Source organism: Halichoerus grypus, chromosome 3, assembly GCF_964656455.1.
Source record: "Halichoerus grypus chromosome 3, mHalGry1.hap1.1, whole genome shotgun sequence".
Lineage (NCBI taxonomy): Eukaryota > Metazoa > Chordata > Mammalia > Carnivora > Phocidae > Halichoerus > Halichoerus grypus.
Window position 1 is genome coordinate 130,679,293 of NC_135714.1, and position 20,971 is coordinate 130,700,263.

Consider the following 20,971-nt stretch of genomic DNA (forward strand, 5'->3'; position numbering starts at 1 on the left):
AAAAATTGAGATTTTAGATAAAGTGCTTTGTATAAGGTCACACATGTAATAAGGGGTGGATCAGGAATTCAAATCCCAGGTGGAAAGAGTCCCTGGGAGTTAAGTCAGTGGCATGTAACCTCCAGGATGGCCAGGACCCTATCTGTTTTGTTTAAGTGCTACTTTCAAGGCATCAAGGGCAGGGCTAGGTACATGGAAGTCCATAATAGTTGTCAGTTATTAAGTGCTACTCTGGCTAGGCATTATGCTTTGTAGATGCTATATTAGGTATTATATTAGGTATATTAGATATTAGTTATTCTTATTTTCTATTAACAAATGAAGAAACAGGTATATAAACCAGCAGAAGTAATTAGTCCATGGTCACCCAAGCTGTAAAGGAGAACCACAGACTAATAACCAAAGTTGCTTGCTCCAAAGCTTGTACTCTTTTCACTATAGTGACTGAATGATTTCATGACATTGTAGGGTAGAGATTGGGTTCCATTTAAAGTGTGTGACATTGGGGGCAAAGGGTGATGGTGGTAAAGGGAGCTAGCCAAGTGGACTATTAAGTGTTTATTTTTGGCAGTTTTGAGGTTGAGTTCTAGAGATGGTGGCTGTCTTTTTTAAAGGATTTCCAAATTGTTTTGAGATGGGGGTGGGATAGAAGAGTAGTGTGATACAACTCAGTGACTTGGACCATTGGTGCTATAGGTGCTCCTAACAAAAGGGTTAAAAAAATATAGACCCTCTTCATATATGACTTAATACTAATTATAGATTATTTCTTAAAGGTAGGTTTACAGATTATTTTTATTCTTTCTGTATTTACTAATTTTTCTCTATGGCATATTAATGACTTTTAAAAATATTTTAATTATACAAGTAATATATATCCTTCAAATTAAAATTCAAATAATATAAGCAGATGAAATGAGAGTTTCTAGTGCTCTAATCCCTCTGTCACCCACATCCACTGTCAGTTAATTTGCACGGTAGTTGCTGGGGGTTAGATGAAATAGATGAGGAAGCTCTAAACGAGCTCTCATACTGTAGCACTAGCCACATGTGGCTATTTAAATTGTTTAAAATAAAATAGGAGTAAAAATTCAGTTCCTCAGTCACATCAGTCACATTTCAGGTGCTCAACAGCCACGTGTGGCTAAGTTGCTACTTCACTGGGTATTGCAGGTATAAAACATTCCCAACAACATTGGCCAGCCCTGCTAAAACTTTAAAATACTACATGATTAGTGACATAATTGCTGTACTATTGAACCAAGATTTTAAAAATCTCTGTATTGCCCATGGTGCCTAGCAGTTTTTGTTTTAGCTGATGAAATATTATTGCCATATTCTCTCTCAGCTTTTTATTTTAACTAAATCCAGATGGTCAAAGTCTAATGTTTTCTTGGATATTTGGGGATTATAGTTACCTGCTTTTCTAGGATAAAGAGGACAGCTTTTCTAAGGGTGTGTTTTCTCTCTCCTCTGAGCTCTAGACCTATATATTTTGCTTTCTAGTTGGTGCCCTCTCTTGAGTATGTAAAAGGTATCTCAAACACAACATGTCTAAAACTAAATTGATTTCCCCTTCACTTCCACACCCCCCCCCCAAAAAAAAAAAACCCAAATGTTCATCTTTCTTTGTTCCTTATTTCAGTGAGTGACTCCATTATCTTTCCAGTTGTAAAATCCAGAAAACTAGGAGTGGTTCTTAATAACTCCCTCTCCCGGTTACATCCAGTCTATCAACAAGTTTTATTAATCTTACTTTCTGGATATCTCTTGAATCTGTTTACTTCTTCCCATTTCCACTACCACCACATTATTTTGTTACCATCATCTTGCCTGAAATTTCTACGGTAGCCTCCATTCTTGTCTGCCCACTTCTGTTTAGGCCACTCTCTAGTCCATTAACCATCCTGAAGGCATAGTGGTTTATTTTGAAACACACATCTGATTGTTACTCTTCTCTCCACCTCCCCAGTCTTTCTATGGCGTCCCACTGCTTCGATGATAAAAATAAAACCCCTTAACAATGCTTAACTCATCCTCACCCTCCAGCCTCCTTGTATACAGTGTTCTGCTTAACTCTCCACTTCAGCCATGCTGGCCACCTTTTAGTCCTTTGTACTTGTCTTGCTCTTTGCCATTACAGAGCCTTTGCACATGCTTTTTTCCCTGTCTGGGTCACTCTTCTCCATTTCACTTCTCTTGTTAGCTCCTAGCTATCCTTCACACTTCAACAGAAGTTTTGTTTCCTTAGGGAATACTCTAACCTCTGAGATTAGATACTCTAACCTCCCAGAACACACATTTACCACAGTTAAAATTTACATTTTGTGTGTGATTATATGATTGTCTTTCTCTTCCGTTTGCCTCCAAACTCCATGAAGATAGGACCAAATCTTATTTTCTTTTTTGGCTGATTCTTAAATCCCTATGACCTACCTAGCTCAGTACCTGATATGAATATTGAAAACTAATTATTATAAAATATAGCATAGTATTCTTAGATTATGTTATAATAAACTCTTATTTTAGAACAGTTTTATAGAATTATTGCAGATAGTGTAGTGATTCCGCTATACCCCATGCCCAGTTTCTCTTATTGTTAACATACTGCATTAGTATGGTACATTTGTCACAATTCATGAACCAGTATTCATATGTACTAACCTGTGTTCAAATTGCATCAGTTGTCTCCTAATGTCCTTTTTCTATGCCAAGATACCACATTACATTTAGTTGTCATGTGCCCTCTTGGTTTTGACTGGTTCTCAGACTCCTTCATTTTGATTACAAGTTGATAGTTTTGAGAATTACTGGTCAGGTATTTTGTAGATTATCCCTTAATTGAGATTTGTCTGATGCTATTCTTAGGATTAGACTGGATAATGTGTTTTGGCGAGGAAGACCCACAGAGGTAAAGTGACATCCTCATCATATGAAGAATAAATACTATCAATGTGCCTTACCACTGTTGTTAACCTTGGTCACCTGGCTTGAGATAGGGTTTATCAGTTTCGTGGTGTCCTCTGTAAAGTTACTTCTCCCCCCACCTTTGCATATTGTACTTTTTAGAAGAAAGTCACTATTAGTTGAAGTACATGCTTAAGAAGTAGGGAGTTACGTTCCATCTCCTTAATAGTGGAGTATATGTGTGAATTTTTTGGAATTCTTCGGCAAGGGAAATTCATCTCCTTGTCCTCATTTATTAACTTAATCATTTATTTATATGAATATTGACTCATGGGTATTTATATTTTGACTTATAATCCAGTACAACTTTATTTGTTGCTCAGATTGCTTCAGCTTTGGCCTTCGGGAGCTCTTTCAGTTGGTTTTTATATTCCTTTGACATATCCCCATCATTGTGAGGATTTTGTTGTTTTGTTTGGTTTGTTGGTGGTGGTTTGTTTTTTTTCTTTGTTTTTTTGGTTTTTTTTTAGCACATCTTTACTTTCTGGCACTACAAGATGTTGCAGACTCATCTTGTATATTTCCTGCCGCAGTCCTAGAATCAGCCATTTCTCCAAGGAGTGCTGGTTCCCTTTATTGGAGAATGGTATTAGAAATCAATATCTGGGAACTGTGTGTGCTCATTCTTGCTGTGGTTGCTTCTAAAAATATACACCAACTCATGTAAATATACATATCTCTAAATATTTAATATCTGTATTTGTGTTTAAGCAGTATTCTTAGATTATTTACTCTGAACTTTTTTCCACTGAAAACAATTACCTGTGAATATTGAGGGGTTTATTTTATATAGTTTTGGGAATTTAGTAACAGAATTAAAGTATTCCAATTCTTTTAGTTCTTGGTTGGCTTCACTGCTAATGTTCTGGAACTTGACTGGTCATTTATGAAGAATGAGACCACAGTACATGGAATAATTTAGAGTTTACTTACAGCTAGTTTTCTTTTCAAGGAATAATTTAGTTTTGAGAGTCTTAAAATTTTACTTCTCATTAGTTTCTCTAACACGATCTGAATGGGGAAAATAAGACTTCTCCAGTGAATTTATTACTTGGTTAAAAACTAGTAATGGTGGTAGGAATGGGAATAGTTGAATATTGAGTTTTATTTTTTAAAGTTTATTTTTATTAGTAATCTCTACACTAGTATAGGGTTCAAACTCACGACCCCAAGATCAAGAGTTGCATGCTCCTCCAACTGAGCCAGCCAGGTGCCCCTGAATATTGATTTTTAAATTGTTTCTCATTATTACATATAATTGAGAATTAACTATATTTTGTCAAAGCTTTCTATTTTTGAATTATCTAGACTGATGGTTTATCCTAATGAGCAACTTAATCTTAATTTACCACTACCCGAAAGGACTTAGAGATATCTAGCAAAATAGCTTTTACAGATACAAGGTAATTGTTGACATACAGACAGCAGCATAATGTAAATGGTTCTTTATTATCTTACTTCTGTTTATTTGGTTATTCTACTTAGGAAAGGGAATGTAATTGTATTTTGAACATATTGTGTGGTGGAAACCATTTTTAGTTCAGTATCATTTGCATTGGACAGTGGGTTAAAGGATTTTTTTCCTTATGTTAAGAAAACTATCATAGGGCGCCTGGGTGGCTCAGTCGTTAAGCGTCTGCCTTCGGCTCAGGTCATGATCCCGGGGTCCTGGGATCGAGTCCCGCATCGGGCTCCCTGCTCGGCGGGAAGCCTGCTTCTCCCTCTCCCATTCCCCCTGCTTGTGTTCCTGCTCTCGCTGTCTCTCTGTCAAATAAATAAATAAAAATCTTTAAAAAAAAAAAAAAAAAGAAAACTATCATAAAAATGAAAATTATTTTAAATTGTTTTGACTAAAGCAGAAAGCTTCTGTATTTTGGATATTATTTTTCAACTTTAAACACATGTAGTTATTTAATGTCACTATGTATTTTAACTTTTTTTTTTTGGTAAATAAGTTAGTTCAAGTTGAAATTTCAGATTAAATTGTGAAATTAAAGCAAGTCTTACCATTCTCTTTCTGTTTATCCATGAGCAAGAAAATATATTCTGTAGATTCCATCAAGAATGAAAGAAATAGAGTCATTTTTCTTTAATATTTAGCCTGGTAACCAGTCTCTGGAATAGCAGCAATATAGTAGTCTAAAGAAACTAAGCAAGTTTGGATTAAAGCAAGGCCATTTTGCTACTTTTTGCTTTCAGTTTTCTGTATTTACTTCCTTAGCATTGTCTTTGACTCACCAGTCAGAGCTGCTTTGTCCCATATATTATAATTATTTATACTATTTCTCCAACTTTTTTACTAAAGTACCCCTAGAAAGATGTATCCCTCTTCAGATTTTCTTTTCTTTTTCAGATGTTTCTTTGGAGGCTCATATTTTGTTACAAAAATTTAAGAAATTTCTTAGAAGACTTATGTATATTGTTTTATTCAAGTGAATATTGCTTTAGATCCCATAATATAGTACTTATTTTAATAAAAAGAATGTAAATTCCCATTCTAGTATGATGTGCCATGTTTATCCTGTTTATATCTGCCTTCCTGTGCCTTGATCATACCATTTCAGACTCTGTGTGGTATGTGAATACCTTAATTTGAAAAACTCATGGTTTCTGTTTAACAGCACTTATTCCATACATAGGTCCTTCAGTATTAGACTTCCAGTCTTTAACTCATTGGCATCATGGAGACTATAAATGCAGTTTTTCTTTTCTGATATCCATGGAATCTTTTGTTTCTTCTTCCAGTATCCTGGCAAATCTAGTACCTCCTGGCTTCTCTTTCTTGGGTCCTAGGAAGACTCTTAAGTGCATTTAAGTATTGTAGGGCATAGAATTCTCCCTCATTAAATTCCAGTTAAAGTTCTTATATAATTTCCCTCTGCATAGCTCTAGTTTATTCAGTTTATGGAAATTAAAATGTGATTTTAATAATAAAATCAAAAACAATCCCAAACAGTTGAATTATAAACTTCAGGTGATATTATTTATGTACTTTTTACAAGTGCTAATTAATAATTCACTTTATAGGTCATTTGTTCTTACACTCATTAGTTAATGAATACCTCTGGCTGATTTATAGAAGTAGAGCCCCAGAGATGACTTGAGGCATTTTTGACCTGCAGTACAAATTGGCCTATGAAGCCTGAGCATTAATGGTAGTTTTGTAATAGTAATTTATCATTCTATTTTGAAAACAGTTTTTTTTTTTTATTGTATTTATTCATTTGAGAGAGAGAGCATGCATGTGCACAAGCAGGGGGAGGGGCAGAGGGAGAGGGAGAAGTAGGCTCCCCACTGAGCAGGGAGCCTGACAGGGGTTCTATCCCAGAACCCTGGAATCATGACCTGAGCAGAAGGCAGACGCTTAACTGACTGAGCCACCCAGGTGCCCCTGTTTTGAAAACAGTTTTTAAAGATAACTGAATTTATGTAAAGATCAAAAAACACATAACTTAAACAGTACACGTTACAAGTCATTAATTCTTAAATCTTTTTGTTCCCATGTATATTAGTTATCAAAGTTGTGAACAAACTTCTAAAAAATAAATGTGAAGGTCAGAGCATTTAAAGAATATGAATAAAACACAGATTTAGTAATCATCTCTGTAATTCTCAGAAATTTGATTTCCTGTTTCCCTATATGCCTAGGGTTATTTGGCCTTTTCTTGAGCTGGATAATAATGATATATTTTCCTAATTGGTGCTGCTGTTGAATACAGGGGGAGCAGATGATAACTCCTGTTTTGCTTTTTTCACTTAACAATATGTCCTGGAAATCACTCCGTATCATAGAAATCGTCCTCTTTTTTTTTTTTTTTTTTTTACAGTTGCATAGTACTCCATTCTTTGGATGTACCATAGTTTATTCAGTCATTTTCCCATGTACAGACATTTAGGCTGTTTCTCATATTTTGCATTTATAAAGAATACTGCAATGTCTATGTATTTTTGTATTGTTGGAGGTGTACTCCCAGGATAGATTCCTAGAATTGAGATTGCTGGGTCCAACAGTAAATCCGTATGTGATATTCTTAAGCATCACCAAAATTCCCTCCAGAATGGTTGTACCAATATGTATTCCCATCAGCAGTATAGTATGAGAGTGCCTGTTTTTCCTTATTTCCTCACTAACAGAATGTTTTTGTTATGTTTAAAATTTTTTTGCCAGTCTAATAGGTGAGAAATGGTATCTTGGTGTTTTAACTTACACTTCTCTAATTGTGAGTGAATTTGAACATTTTTATATTTTGAAGGGCCATTTTAATATCTTTTTTGTGTGTGTGAATTTTCTGTTCATGTCTTTTTCCTGCTCTCAATCTGGTTTTTTATGTTTTTTCTTTAAGAACTCTTTACAGTTGTCTCTCCTTATCTGTGGGGGATACATTCCAAAACCTCCAATGGATGCCTGAAAGTGTGGATAGTACCAAACCCTATATATACTGTGTGTTTTTTCTACACATACATATCTATGATATCTATGATAAAGTTTAATTTATCAATTAGGCATGTTCAGAGACTAATAACAGGGATGCCTGGGTGGCTCAGTCGGTTAAGCGTCTGCCTTCAGCTCAGGTTATGATCCCAGGGTCCTGGGATCAAGTCCTGCATCAGGCTCCCTGCTCAGCGGTGAACCTGCTTCTCCCTCAGCCTGCAGCTCCCCCTGCTTGTGCGTGCACTCTCTCACTCTCACTCTCTCTCTCTCTCTGACAGATAAATAAGTAAATAATCTTAAAAAAAAAAAGATTAATAACAGTAATAAAGTGGAACAATTATAACAATATACTGTAATAAAAGTTATGTGAATGTGGTCTCTTTCTCTCTCAAAATATCTTATCGTACTGTACTGTACTCACCTTCTTCCTGGAGTGATGTGAGATGATAAAATGCCCATGTGATGAGATGAAGTTGAGGTGAGTGACGTAGATGTTGTGATGTAGTGTTAGGTTGCTGATGATCTGATGACATGTCAGAAAGAGGATCATTTGCTTATCAACCACAGTTGAAACACAATAATATCCCTCAAATATACAATAGTCCCCCCTTAGCTGAGGTTTCACTTTCTCTAGTTTCAGTTAGCCAAGGTCATGATGAGAAGTTATGTTGAGAAAGTCTCCCTTGATTCCTTTCTCCTTGAATGTTGCATTTTGAATGGATGTTGAATTTTGTCAAAAGATCTCTCAACATCTGTGAAGAAAACTTTATTCTTTCCCTTAGATTTATGAATACAGTTTATATTAATAGATTTTCTAATTGAACTTGTCTTGCATTCCTGGGATAAATCCCACCTGTTCATGTTGTATTTTCCTAATGTGGTATTGGGTTTGGTTTACAAACCGAAATTGTAAAATTGTTCCCTCCTGTGTATTTCGAAAGTAAAAATTTGTTTCTTTGTATTATAGTACCTAACATGGTGCCTTGTAATTATTTATTCGTCTCCTTGATTAGATTCAGAGTACTTGTAGAATGTGAATTAGATTTTACTCTTCTTTCTCCTTAGTGCCTAGCAGAGTTCTTCATAAATAGTTGGCGTTCTCTAAATGTTGTTGAATAAGTTAGAAGCAGAAATAGTCTATTAAATTCTTTTTTATTAAACTTTTATTTAATGAAATCTGGATATAGTGTTTCACTTAGAGAATTACCAGTCATATGTGTTATCAGTTCAAAAGAGCACTGGCCAGGAAAGTAGAAGAGGTCTGAGTTCTGGTCTAAAACTTTGGGTTTATGTAGGCCATGAATAACTAATATTTTGGCTTCAGATATCTTTGGATATGAGTTTTTTCATCTGTCAAATCAAGTTGACCCTCTGATCTTTTAAATTTTGTTTCATATCTAAAATAATTGTATGAAATTATTTCTTAATCATTGAGGTCTGTATTTTTAACATTCTGCATACTTTTTTTCTTAATTTTTGCTTTTTAGAATTGTTTACCTGTTATAATCAATAGATACTCATGTGATTATAGATCATTTTGCAAAGCACATTCTGACTACAAATAAATTAGTTATGTTACAGAATATTTGTTTAAGAATATTGGTGAGATTATACAGCTTTTTTAACTAAATTATTTAATGTGTGCTTAACACATTTTACTTTTAGGTATGTCTGACTGCAGCAATGATACTACAACTCTTGGTGCATCTAAACCAGGCACAGAAGAAGTCAAGTCTAATTCTGAGGTGATTGGGTGGTATTTCTATGGTTTTTTGAAATCAGCCCATCTCAATCAAAGTTTTAGACTGTCCAAATTGACTCAGTTGATCTAAACATGTGCCATTCTGAATAAACTCTTTTACACACATAGACACAGGAAAGGAGTGGGAAGAGAGAGATTTCTTCAAAAACGGGAAGTAAGTTGCTATTTACTTTTGGGCATCTGAAATTCTAGAATATACTTGTCACATAAATATGAATGTAAAAGTTGGGGTCAAAGCATAGCTTTTAATTGTTATATTTATTTATTTATTTTTAAGATTTTAGTTGTCAGAGGGGGAGAGAGAGAGAGAGAGAGCGAGCGAGTGCACAAGCAGGGGGAGCGGCAGGCAGAGGGAGAAGCAGGCTCCCCACTGAGCAGGGAGCCTGATGCGGGACTTGATCCCAGGACCCTGGGTCCATGACCTGAGCCAAAGGCAGACACTTAACTGACTGAGCCACCCAGGCGTCCCTATAGTTTTTAACTTAAACATGAAATGGGGTTTCTGTTGAAATAATGTAGTAATAGGTTCATATTTGAACCTGTCTACTTCCGTATACTGTCTTTAGTTAGGTATGCATCAGAATCCCAAGTATAGAGTTTAAAAAAAAACAAAACAAAAAACCTGAGTTCTGAACTTTGCTTTTGACTCACTGAATCTGAAGCTACAGTGATAGTACCAGACCATATGGGTTTTGGGGGTTTTTTTCTTTCTGGAAGTTCTACAAATGATTCTAACCATTTCTCTGATGGTTCAATGAACCACTACTTCATTAGAGTAAAGAGAAAAATATGAAAAAAGTTAATTTTATATTAAATTCAAGTTATCAGATGTTTTTAAATACCTAATACTAGTAAAGCCTCTCATGTTTATAGTGTGTAACGATTTCTAGAGTAGCACTTTCATATTGTCCCATTTTGAACCTTAGAACAGTTTGGTATCATTCAGATAGTATACTAGAACAGCTGTTATTTTCCCCACTTATTTGTTGAACATACTTAGCTTTCAGAGATAGTGACTGACTTAGAGGAATTGGCAAGGCTGGAACACCACGTGGGGTCTTCTGACTCCAGATGCAGTGTTCCTGAACCAGGTTGCCATCAGTATATATGAACAATGCCAGGCACAGTATTTCTTCAACTAAGCCAAGACACTGTGAGTCTGTGTGAAAGCTTTAACATGGGATTTAGAGCTAGATAATTTAATTTTAGCCCAAAAGTCAGAGTTGAGTTCTGGTTGGCCATATATGTATTACCTACGGAGGGTTTAGGATTCTTTGTGATTTAAAATAGTTTGGTTATTTACTGTTTGTCAAAACAATGTGTTAATTATATTTAGTTCAGAGAAACTAGGGAATTATGTATACTGTATTTATCTTAACTCATGGATTTGATTTTTTATGATCAGATCTCTGAATCTAAACTGTTGAGAAATGATCAGAGGAAGTTTGATGCTTGTGAACTACAGGAAGGATTGGCAGCCCAGCCAATGATAAGATTCATAATAAATGAAAGTATTGTATTCGTGGTTTACCACTGAGATTCGGCTGTCTGAATGTCACTCACATAGATGCTAAACTAGAAGTTTCTTGCTCTTTTAATAGAGAGGTAAACCTGAATGATGATGATCTGAAGGAAACCACTGCCAAGTAATCGTTGTGAAAATTTGTATGTATATTAACATTAAAATCCATGTTATGGGGGCACCTGGGTGGCTCAGTCGTTAAGCGTTTGCCTTTGGCTCAGGTCATGATCCCAGGGTCCTGGGATTGAGCCCCACGTCAGGTTCCCTGCTCCGCGGGAAGCTTGCTTCTCCCTCTCCCACTCCCCCTGCTTGTGTTCCCTCTCTCGCTGTGTCTCTCTCTGTCAAATAAATAAATAAAATCTTTAAAAAAAAAAAGAAATCCATGTTATGCATTCCCTGCATTTTTAGCCATACCCAAAGTGCAGTGTTCACAGGAAATACTAGGATTTAAAAAAAAAAAAAGGATCAGGTGTGTGAGTATAGTCTGAATTTATGTCCAAATTTAAAAGTACTGTGTGAGTTTACAATTAACCGAAAAAAGATTTAGGGATATTTTTGACTTTAAAATTCCCTGTTTATGGTGTGCCTGGATGGCACAGTTGGTTAGGCTTCCAACTCTTGGTTTCATCTCAGATTGTGATCTCGGGTTGTGAGATCGAGCCCTGCATTAAGCTCCATGCTCAGCGTGGAATCTGCTTAGGACTCTCTCTCCCTCTCCCTCTGCCTCTCCCTCCCTGCACGCGCGTGCACACATGCACGCGCACTCTCTCTATCTCTCTCAAATAAATAAATAAATCTTTAAAATTCCCCGTTTACACTGGGTATAGGACTGATGAATCACTGACCTCTGCCTCTGAAACCAATAATACATTATATGTTAATTAATTGAATTTAAATTTAAAAGAATAAAATTCCCCATTAGTATTCTACTAACCTGAATCTGCTCTTTTTCAAAATCCAGATGAAAACATTTTTGGGGGGTCAGATTTGCTTACATGAATTTTTCTTTGAATATATCTCTATATGTATTACGGCAGTTAACTTCTTAAATGTTCTATGCAACAAACTTTTCAGTAATTCGGACTAATCTTCGAGCTTGGTGCATCACTGGTGATCAGTTTGATGAATGAATTAATTCTCACTACTAGTATAAAGGATATATGGATATTGGTTTCTTAGGAATAGAATACTGAGGACATGGGTGATAGTTTTGATTTCTTTAAAAGTAAAACAGAACAACAGCAAGGAGGGTGCTGGGTGGCTTAATCAGTTAAGCATCTGAATCTTGGTTTCGGCTCAGGTCATGATCTCGCTGTCCTGGGATCGAGCCCTGTATGCAGCTGCTCGCTCAGTGCGGAGCCTGCTTCAGATTCTTTTTCCCTCCCTCTCTCCTTCTTCCCTGCTGGCTCGCGCTCCCTCTCTCTCTCAAATATACAGAATCCTTAAAAACAACAGCAAAAACTCCAGCTTTTTGAACTGAGCCAAAAACACTTGTCAACCCTGAGCAAAAAGAAACTTAAAAAGTTCATTTAAGTTCTATAAGGTGAATTGCCTTGCTCACAATCATTCAGCTAGTTAATTATAGAACCTAGGGGGATTTTCTAGCTCTCAACCAAATGATCTGTTAAAATATCCGTCTCATCAGTGACCATAAAAATGCTTTCTTCTTTTAATGTGTGTGTTTTAATGACATCAGTTTTTTTCTTTCTAAATTAAAAAAAAAAAAGAAGAAAACATGAGCTTGGCTTGCTTTATACTCTAGTCCAGTCTTGATTACAGCAGATGAAGGTGCATTTTGTTCTTTGTGTTTTTAATATTTAAACTTTATACCTTGAAATGTGTTTAAACTGCTGATTCTGTATCTGTGGAAGAAATAATGGTTTAATAGGCACCATTCACAGAGAGTCTGTTAGGTGCTAGACGCTGTACTGGGTTTTACATATGTATTATCTCATTTAATACTATAATAACCCTGTTTGCATTTGAGGTATTCTCCCTCATTTTACAGATTAGGCAACAAAGACCTCAAAAGGCTAACATAGCTAATGAGGAACAGAGCTATGATTTAAACCCAAATAAAAGTGGAAAATATGAGTAAATTTAAGAAACTAAATAGGGAAAAAATTATTTAAAGGTAGAAACAAGGATATTGGAAAAAAGCAAATAGGTATATTTTTAACAATAAAAAAGGAAAGAAAGGAAAGCAAGTGTATTAGGTATTAGCATGTTCTAGGGTTATTGCCTGAATTCTTCTTTTCTGTCTGACCTTCAGTATAGTAACACCAATACATATACCAATTTCTAATGTCCAAAAAATATATACAAAAATTTGCGTTTTTCTTTTATTATGCTATGAAGGGAATGCAGATTCTGCATTCAAGACATTTTGATTAATAGAGGAAATTTTAAAATAAAGAAAATGTAGAGTAATGTCTTTAGAGTGATACAAATAAAGAATTGTGACAGTTCAGAGGAGTATCAGCCAGGAACATCACTGCAGGTGGCATTTTAAACTGAGTCTTAGAGTGTGAGTAGAATTTGAGCATATGAGTGATGATGGTCACTGCTTGAGCAAAGGCATAGAGAAAGGAGATTGAGAGACGTGTATGGGAAAGTGTGAATAATTAAGTTTGATTTAATAGGGTATCTGAAGTATAATTGATGGAAAGAAATAGTCCAGGTCATGGAAGGATTTTGAGTGTCAAGAGGAGTTTGCTTTTTTTATGTTGGAAACATATTGAGGGAGACAGAAGTTAAACATATACATAAATAGGGACACCTGGGTGGCCCAGTTGGTTAAGCATCTGCCTTCAGCTCAGGTCATGATCCCGGGGTCCTGGGATCTAGCTCCAATTTGAGTCGGGGCTCCTTGCTTAGTGGGGAGTCTCCTTCTCCCTCTCTGTTTGCCCCTCCTCCCCCACTCGTGCACACACACTCTCTTTCTGTCTCAAATAAATAAAATCTTTAAAAAAATACATAAGTAAATTTTATAATTAATGTAGTCTTTACTGCTATAAAGCAGGTTAAGGGGTTAAAGAGTGACAAAAACTGCAGATTTGCATTGGTTGGTCAGGGAAGGCCCTTCTTAGATGATGTTTTAGTAAAAACCTGAATGAAAATCTGGAAATATGAACTTTCCAGAAAGAGGAAACAAGGGCAAAAATAAGATTGGTGTGTTTGAGGAACAGTGATGAAGGCTCTGTGGCTGGAACTGAGTGTCACTGAGGAAAGAGTGGGAGGAAATGTGGTTCAGGTGGTAGCTGGCAGCTGAGATTGGCTTGATATAGAAATGAGAATGACAGAGAATGAGAAAGTTGGGAGAAGATTTGAAATGCAGTGGTCAGGTAGCACCTGGTTGAAAATATAAGACAAATTAGCTGTTGATACTAATATATTAAAACATTTTTAAGGGAAGTTTGCAACGTGTGAAATAAAGATTAAATAGTAAATGAATTTGGGGAGGAGGAGCAAGATGGCGGAGGAGTAGGAGACCTAAATTTGTCTGGTCCCAGGAATTCAGCTAGATAGGTATCAAACCATTCTGACCACCTACAAACTCAACAGGAGATCGAAGAAAAGAATAGTAGCAACTCTCTGAACAGAAAAGCGACCACTTTCTAGAAGGTCTCCTCTGATTTGTTTAGTGTATATTTTTCTGGGGTTGTTATTACCCTTTTAGCATTTTGTTTTCTCATTCATCTATTCTCCTCTGGACAAAATGACAAGATGGAAAAACTCACCTCGGAAAAAAAGAACAAGAGGCAGTACCGACTGCCAGGGACCTAATCAATACAGACATCGGTAAGATGTTGGAACTAGAGTTCAGAATGATGATTATAAAGATACTAGCTGAGCTTGAAAAAAGCATGGAAGATACTAGAAAATCCCTTTCTGGAGAAATAAAAGAACTAAAATCTAACCAAGTTGAAATCGAAAAGGCTATTAATGAGGTACAATAAAAAATGGAGGCTCTAAATGCTAGGATAAATGAGGCAGAAGAGAGAATTAGTGATACAGAAGACCAAATGATGGAGAATAAAGAAGCTGAGAAAAAGATAAACAACTACGGGATCACGAGGGCAGAATTCGGGAGATAAGTGATACCATAAGATGAAACAATATTAGAATAATTGGGATCCCAGAAGAAGAAAGAGAGAGAGGGGCAGAAGGTATATTGGAGCAAATTATAGCAGAGAACTTCCCTAATTTGGGGAAGGAAACAGGCATCAAAATCCAGGAGGCACAGAGAACCCCCCTCAAATGAATAAAAATAGATCAACACCCTGACACCTAATAGTAAAACTTACAAGTCTCAGAGACAAAGAGAAAATCCTGAAAGCAGCTCAGGACATGAGGTCTGTAACCTACAACAGTAGAAATATTAGATTGGCAGCAGACCTATCCACAGAGACCTGGCAGGCCAGAAAGGACTGGCATGATAAAGTCAGAGCACTAAAGAGAAAAATATGCAGCCAAGAATACTATATCCAGCTAGGCTGTCATTGAAAATAGGAGAGATAAAAAGCTTCCAGGACAAACAAAAACTAAAAGAATTTGCAGACACCAGACCAGCCCTACAAGAAATCTTGAAAGGGGTCCTCTAAGCAAAGAGAGAGCCTAAAAGTAACATAGACCAGAAAGGAACACAGACAATATACAGTAACAGTCACCTTACAGGCAATACAGTGGCACTAAATTCATATCTTTCAATAGTTACCCTGAATGTAAATGGGCTAAATGCCCCAATCAAAAGACACAGGGTATCAGATTGGATTAAAAAACAAGACCTATCGATATGCTGCCTGCAAGAGACTCCTTTTAGACCCAAAGACACCTCCAGATTGAAAGTGAGGGGGTAGAAAACCATTTACCATGCTAATGGACATCAAAAGAAAACTGGTGGCAATCCTTACGTCAGACAAATTAGGTTTTAAACCAAAGACTATAATAAGAGTTGAGGAAGGACACTATATCCTACTTAAAGGGTCTGTCCAACAGGAAGATCTAACAATGGTAAATATCTGTGCCCCTACTATGGGAGCAGCCAATTATATAACCAATTAATAACAATCAAAGAAACACATCGACAAGAATACAATAATAGTAGGGGACTTTAACACCCCCCCCCCCCACTGAAATGGACAGATCATCTAGGCAAAAGATCAACAAGGAAATAAAGGCTTTAAATGACACACTGGACCAAATGTATATTCAGAACATATATATATATTCAGATATGTTCAGATATATTCACAGATATATTCAGAACATTCCATCCCAAAGCAACAGAATACACATTCTTCTCTAGTGCCCATGGAACATTCTCCAGAATAGATCACATCCTAGGTCACAAATCAGGTCTCAACCAGTACCAAAAGATTGGTATCATTCCCTGCATATTTTCGGATCACTGCTTTGAAACTAGAACTCAGTCACAAGAGGAAAGTTGGAAAGAACTCAAATACATGGAGGCTAACGAGCATCCTACTAAAGAATGAATGGGGGCGCCTGGGTGGCTCAGTTGGTTAAGCGACTGCCTTCGGCTCAGGTCATGATCCTGGAGTCTCAGGATCGAGTCCTGCATCGGGCTCCCTGCTCGGCAGGGAGTCTGCTTCTCCCTCTGACCCTCCCCCCTCTCATGCTCTCTCTCTCTCATTCTCTCTCTCAAATAAATAAATAAAATCTTTAAAAAAAAAAAAAAAAAAAGAATGAATGGGTCAACCAGGAAATTAAAGAAGAATTAAAAAAATTCATGGAAACCAATGAAAATGAAAACACAAGTGTTCAAAATCTTTGGGATGCAGCAAAGGCAGTCCTAAGAGGAAAGTATTATAGCAATACAAGCCTTTCTCAAGAAACAAGAAAGGTCTCAAATACACAACCTAATGCTACACGTAAAGGAGCTGGAGAAAGAACAGCAAATAAAGCCTAAACCCAGCAGGAGAAGAGAAATAATAAAGATCAGAGCAGAAATCAATGAAATAGAAACCAAAAGAACAGTAGAACATATCAACGAAACTAGGAGCTGGTTCTTTGACAGAATAAGATTGATAAACCCCTGGCCAGACTTATCAAAAAGAAAAGAGAAACGACCCAAGTAAATAAAATCATGAATGAAAGAGGAGAAATCACAACCAACACCAAAGAAATACAAACAATTATAAGAACATATTATGAGCAACTATATGCCAGCAAATTAGACAATCTGGAAGAAATGGATGCATTCTTAGAGAAGTATAAACTACCACAGCTGAACCAGGAAAAAAATAAAAAACCTGAACAGACCCATAACCAGTAAGGAAATTGAAGCAGTAATCAAAAATCTCCCAACAAACAAGAGCCCAGGGCCAGATGGCTTCCCAGGGGTATTCTACCAAATATTTAAAGAAAATTAATACCTATTCTTCTGAAACTGTTCCAAAAAATAGAAATGGAAGGAAAACTTCCAAACTCGTTTTATGAGGCCACCATTACCTTGATCCCAAAACCAGACAAAGGCCCCATCAAAAAGGAGAATTACCAATATCCCTGATGAACATGGATGCAAAAATTCTCCCCAAAATACTAGCCAATAGGATCCAACAGTATATTAAAAGGATTATTCACCACCACCAAGTGGGATTTATTCCTGGGCTGCAAGGTTGGTTCAACATCCACAAATCAATCAATGTGATACAATACATTAATAAAAGAAAGAACAAGAACCATATGATTCTCTCAGTAGGTGCAGAAAAAGCATTTGACAAAGTACAGCATCCTTTCTTGATTAAAACTCTTCAGAGTGTAGGGATAGAGGGTACATACCTCAATATCATAAAAGCCATCTAGGAAAAACCCACAGCGAATATCATTCTCAGTTGGGAAAAACTGAGAGCTTTCCCCCTGAGGTCAGGAACACGGCAGGGATGTCCACTATCACCACTGCTATTCAACATAGTATTGGAAGTCCTAGCCACAGCAATCAGACAACAAAAAGAAATCAAAAGCATCCGAATCGGCGAAGAAGAAGTCAAACTCTCACTCTTTACAGATGATATGATACTTTATGTGGAAAACCCAAAAGACTCCACCCCAAAACTGCTAGAACTCATACAGGAATTCAATAAAGTGGCAGGATATAAAATCAATCTACAGAAATCAGTGGCATTTCTATACACCAACAACAAGACAAAAGAAAGAGAAATTAAGGAGTCGATCCCATTTACAATTGAACCCAAAACCATAAGATACCTAGGAATAAATCTAACCAAAGAGGCAAAGAATCTGTACTCAGGAAACTATAGAATACTCATGAAAGAAATTGAGGAAGACACAAAGAAATGGAAAAACATTCCATGCTCATGGATTGGAAGAACAAATATTGTGAAGATGTCAATGCTACCTAGAGCAATCTACACATTTAATGCAATCCATATCAAAATACCATCAACTTTTTTCAATGGGAACAAATAATTCTAAAATTTATATGGAACCAGAAAAGACCCCGAATAGCCAGAGGAATGTTGAAAAAGAAAAGCAAAGGTGGTGGCATCATAATTCCGGACTCCAAGCTCTATTATAAAGCTGTAGTCATCAAGACAGTACGGTACTGGCACAAAAACAGACACATCGATCAGTGGAACAGAATAGAGAGCCCAGAAATGGACCCTCAACTCTATGGTCAACCTTCGACAAAGCAGGAAAGAATGTCCAATGGAAAAAAGACAGTCTCTTGAACAAATGGTGGTGGGAAAATTGGACAGCCACATGCAGAAGAATGAAACTGGACCATTTCCTTACACCACACACAAAAATAGACTCAGAATGGATGAAAGACCTCAATGTGAGACAGGAATCCATCAAAATCCTAGAGGAGAACACAGGCAGCAACCTCTTTGACCTCAGCTGCAGCAACTTCCTCCTAGACATATTGCCTTTAAAGGCAAGGGAAGCAAGGGCAAAAATGAACTATTGGGACTTCATCAAGATTAAAAGCTTTTGCACAGCAAAGGAAACAGTCAACAAAACCAAAAGACAGCCGACAGAATGGGAGAAGATATTTGCAAATGACATATCAGATAAAGGGCTAGTATCCAAAATCTATAAAGAACTTTTCAAACTCAGCGCCCAAAGAACAAATAATCCAATCAAGAAATGGGCAGAAGACACTTCTGCAAAGACATCCAAATGGCCAACAGACACATGAAAAAGTGCTCAACATCACTCGGCATCAGGGAAATCCAAATCAAAACCTCAATGAGGTAGCACCTTACACCAGTCAGAATGGCTAGAATTAACAAGTCAGGAAACAACAGATGTTGGCGAGGATATGGAGAAAGGGGAACCCTCCTACACTGTTGGTGGGAATGCAAGCTGGTGCAGCTACTCTGGAAAACAGTGTGGAGGTTCCTCAAAAAGTTGAAAATAGAGCTACCTTATGACCCAGCAATTGCACTACTGGGTATTTATCCCAAAGCTACAAATGTAGTAATCCAAAGGGGCACATGCACCCCAATGTTTATAGCAGCAATGTCCACAGTAGCCAAACTATGGAAAGAGCCAAGATGTCCTTCAACAGATGAAGGGATAAAGAAGATTTGGTGTATATATATATGCAATGGAATATTATGCAGCCATCAAAAAAATGAAATCTTGCCATTTGCAACGATGTGCAGGGAACTAGAGGGTATTAGGCTAAATGAAATAAGTCAGTCAGAGAAACACAAGTATCATATGATCTCACTGATATGAGGAATTTGAGATACAAGACAAGAGCATAGGGGAAGGGAGGAAAAAATGAAACCAGGTGAAACCAGAGAGGGAGACAAACCGTAAGAGACCTTAATCTCAGGAGACAAACAGGGTTGCTGGAATGATGGGGGGTGGGAGGGATGGGGTGGCTGGGTGATGGACATTGGGGAGAGTATGTGCTATGGTGAGTGCTGTGAATTGTGTAAGACTGATGAATCACAGACCTGTACCCCTGAAACAAATAATACATTGTATGTTTAAAAAAGAAGAAGATAGTAGGAAGGGAAAAATGAAGGGGGGGAAATCGGAGAAGGAGACGAACCATGAGAGACTATGGACTCAGAAACACACTGAGGGTTTTAGAGGGGAGGAGGTGGGGGGATGGGTTAGCTTGTTGATGGGTATTAAGGAGGGCACATATTGCATGGAGCACTGGGTGTTATACACAAACAGTGAATCGTGGAACACTACATCAAAAACTAATGATGTAATGTGTGGTGACTAACATAATAAAATTAAAAAAAAAAAGTAATTGAATTCCCATATACTCATCATCCACATTCAATAATTATCTGGATTTTACCACATTTGCTTTAGCTATTTCTTTATAATAGGTTTGAGAGTCATCTTCCCCCCCCCTTTTTTTTAAGATTTTATTTATTTATTTGACAGAGAGAGCACAAGCAGGGGGAGCGGGAAAGGGAGAAACAGACTGCTGAGCAGGGAGCCCAACGAGGGGCTCGATCCCAGGGCCCTGAGATCATGACCTGATCCGAAGGCAGACGCTTAACCGACTGAGCCACCCAGGCGCCCAGTCATCTTCCTTTTAAAATCATGAAATTGCCAAGAAAGATAGAATAAAATAAAAAAGAACAAAGCTACAAACAATAACATTTGGATTCAGTTTCAACTCTGTCTTGATACTGGTCTGTTTTAGAAAAGTATAGTGAGGATACCCATGGTAAGAAAGTTAGCAAGGGTAGGTGTGCTGGTAGGTATTAGTGTTGATGGACCTATTCCAGTATTTGTCCTATTGGAGCTGAGCTGAAACCAGTGTGCTATAGTTATGACATCTTTATGTAATATGGCGTTTTCAGTTTTCCCAGCAATTTCCTATTTGATTCTTATATAGTAAGGTTAATAATCTCATTTTATAAGGAGGAAATTGAAACTTGGGAAAATAAAGTGACTTTTATAAACTTATAAAAAGGGGTAAGGCTGGTCCTTAAATCCATATTTTCTGATATGTTGCCTCGTTCTCCTGAAACTTCATGCAGGAGGTTTATTCACCTAATACTTTTGAACCATGCTGAGTTAACACTTTATAATAAATACATTAACTATTTTTTAAAGAAGGTCATATTTTTACTCATGTAGAAGGAAATTTCAAAGACTATTTGAATTATGAGTTTAATATAATTACTTTCTCTTTTTGTAGGCAAACAAAAATGTAAATAATTTCATCTGACACAGAAGGCATTTGTGCTTTTTGTATTGGAACAAAGTATGGTCTCTGTTGACATGCATATAATTAGTCCACTAAACACTGCAACCTTCA

At 36.8% G+C, this 20,971-nt stretch overlaps 1 protein-coding gene across 13 annotated transcripts in view; it reads left to right on the top strand.

Moving 5' to 3' along the window:
* ARFIP1 (ARF interacting protein 1) overlaps positions 1–20,971 on the top strand; it is a 113,074-nt gene that overhangs the window by 4,151 nt on the left and 87,952 nt on the right. For 4 of the 13 annotated variants that reach the window (XR_013446519.1, XM_078069322.1, XM_078069321.1 and 1 more), the window contains exons 2-3: positions 9,065–9,144; positions 9,270–9,315. The exons of 3 other annotated variants lie outside the window; for them this stretch is intronic. Coding sequence is in view for 7 of the 10 variants with exons in the window: in XM_078069322.1 (XP_077925448.1) it covers positions 9,083–9,144; positions 9,270–9,315 (108 nt within the window). In the remaining 3 variants the exon portion in view is untranslated. Of the gene's footprint in view, positions 1–9,064; positions 9,145–9,269; positions 9,316–20,971 lie in introns of those variants that run through there. 6 more of the 13 variants (XM_036103565.2, XM_036103567.2, XM_036103566.2 and 3 more) reach the window with 3 other exon arrangements.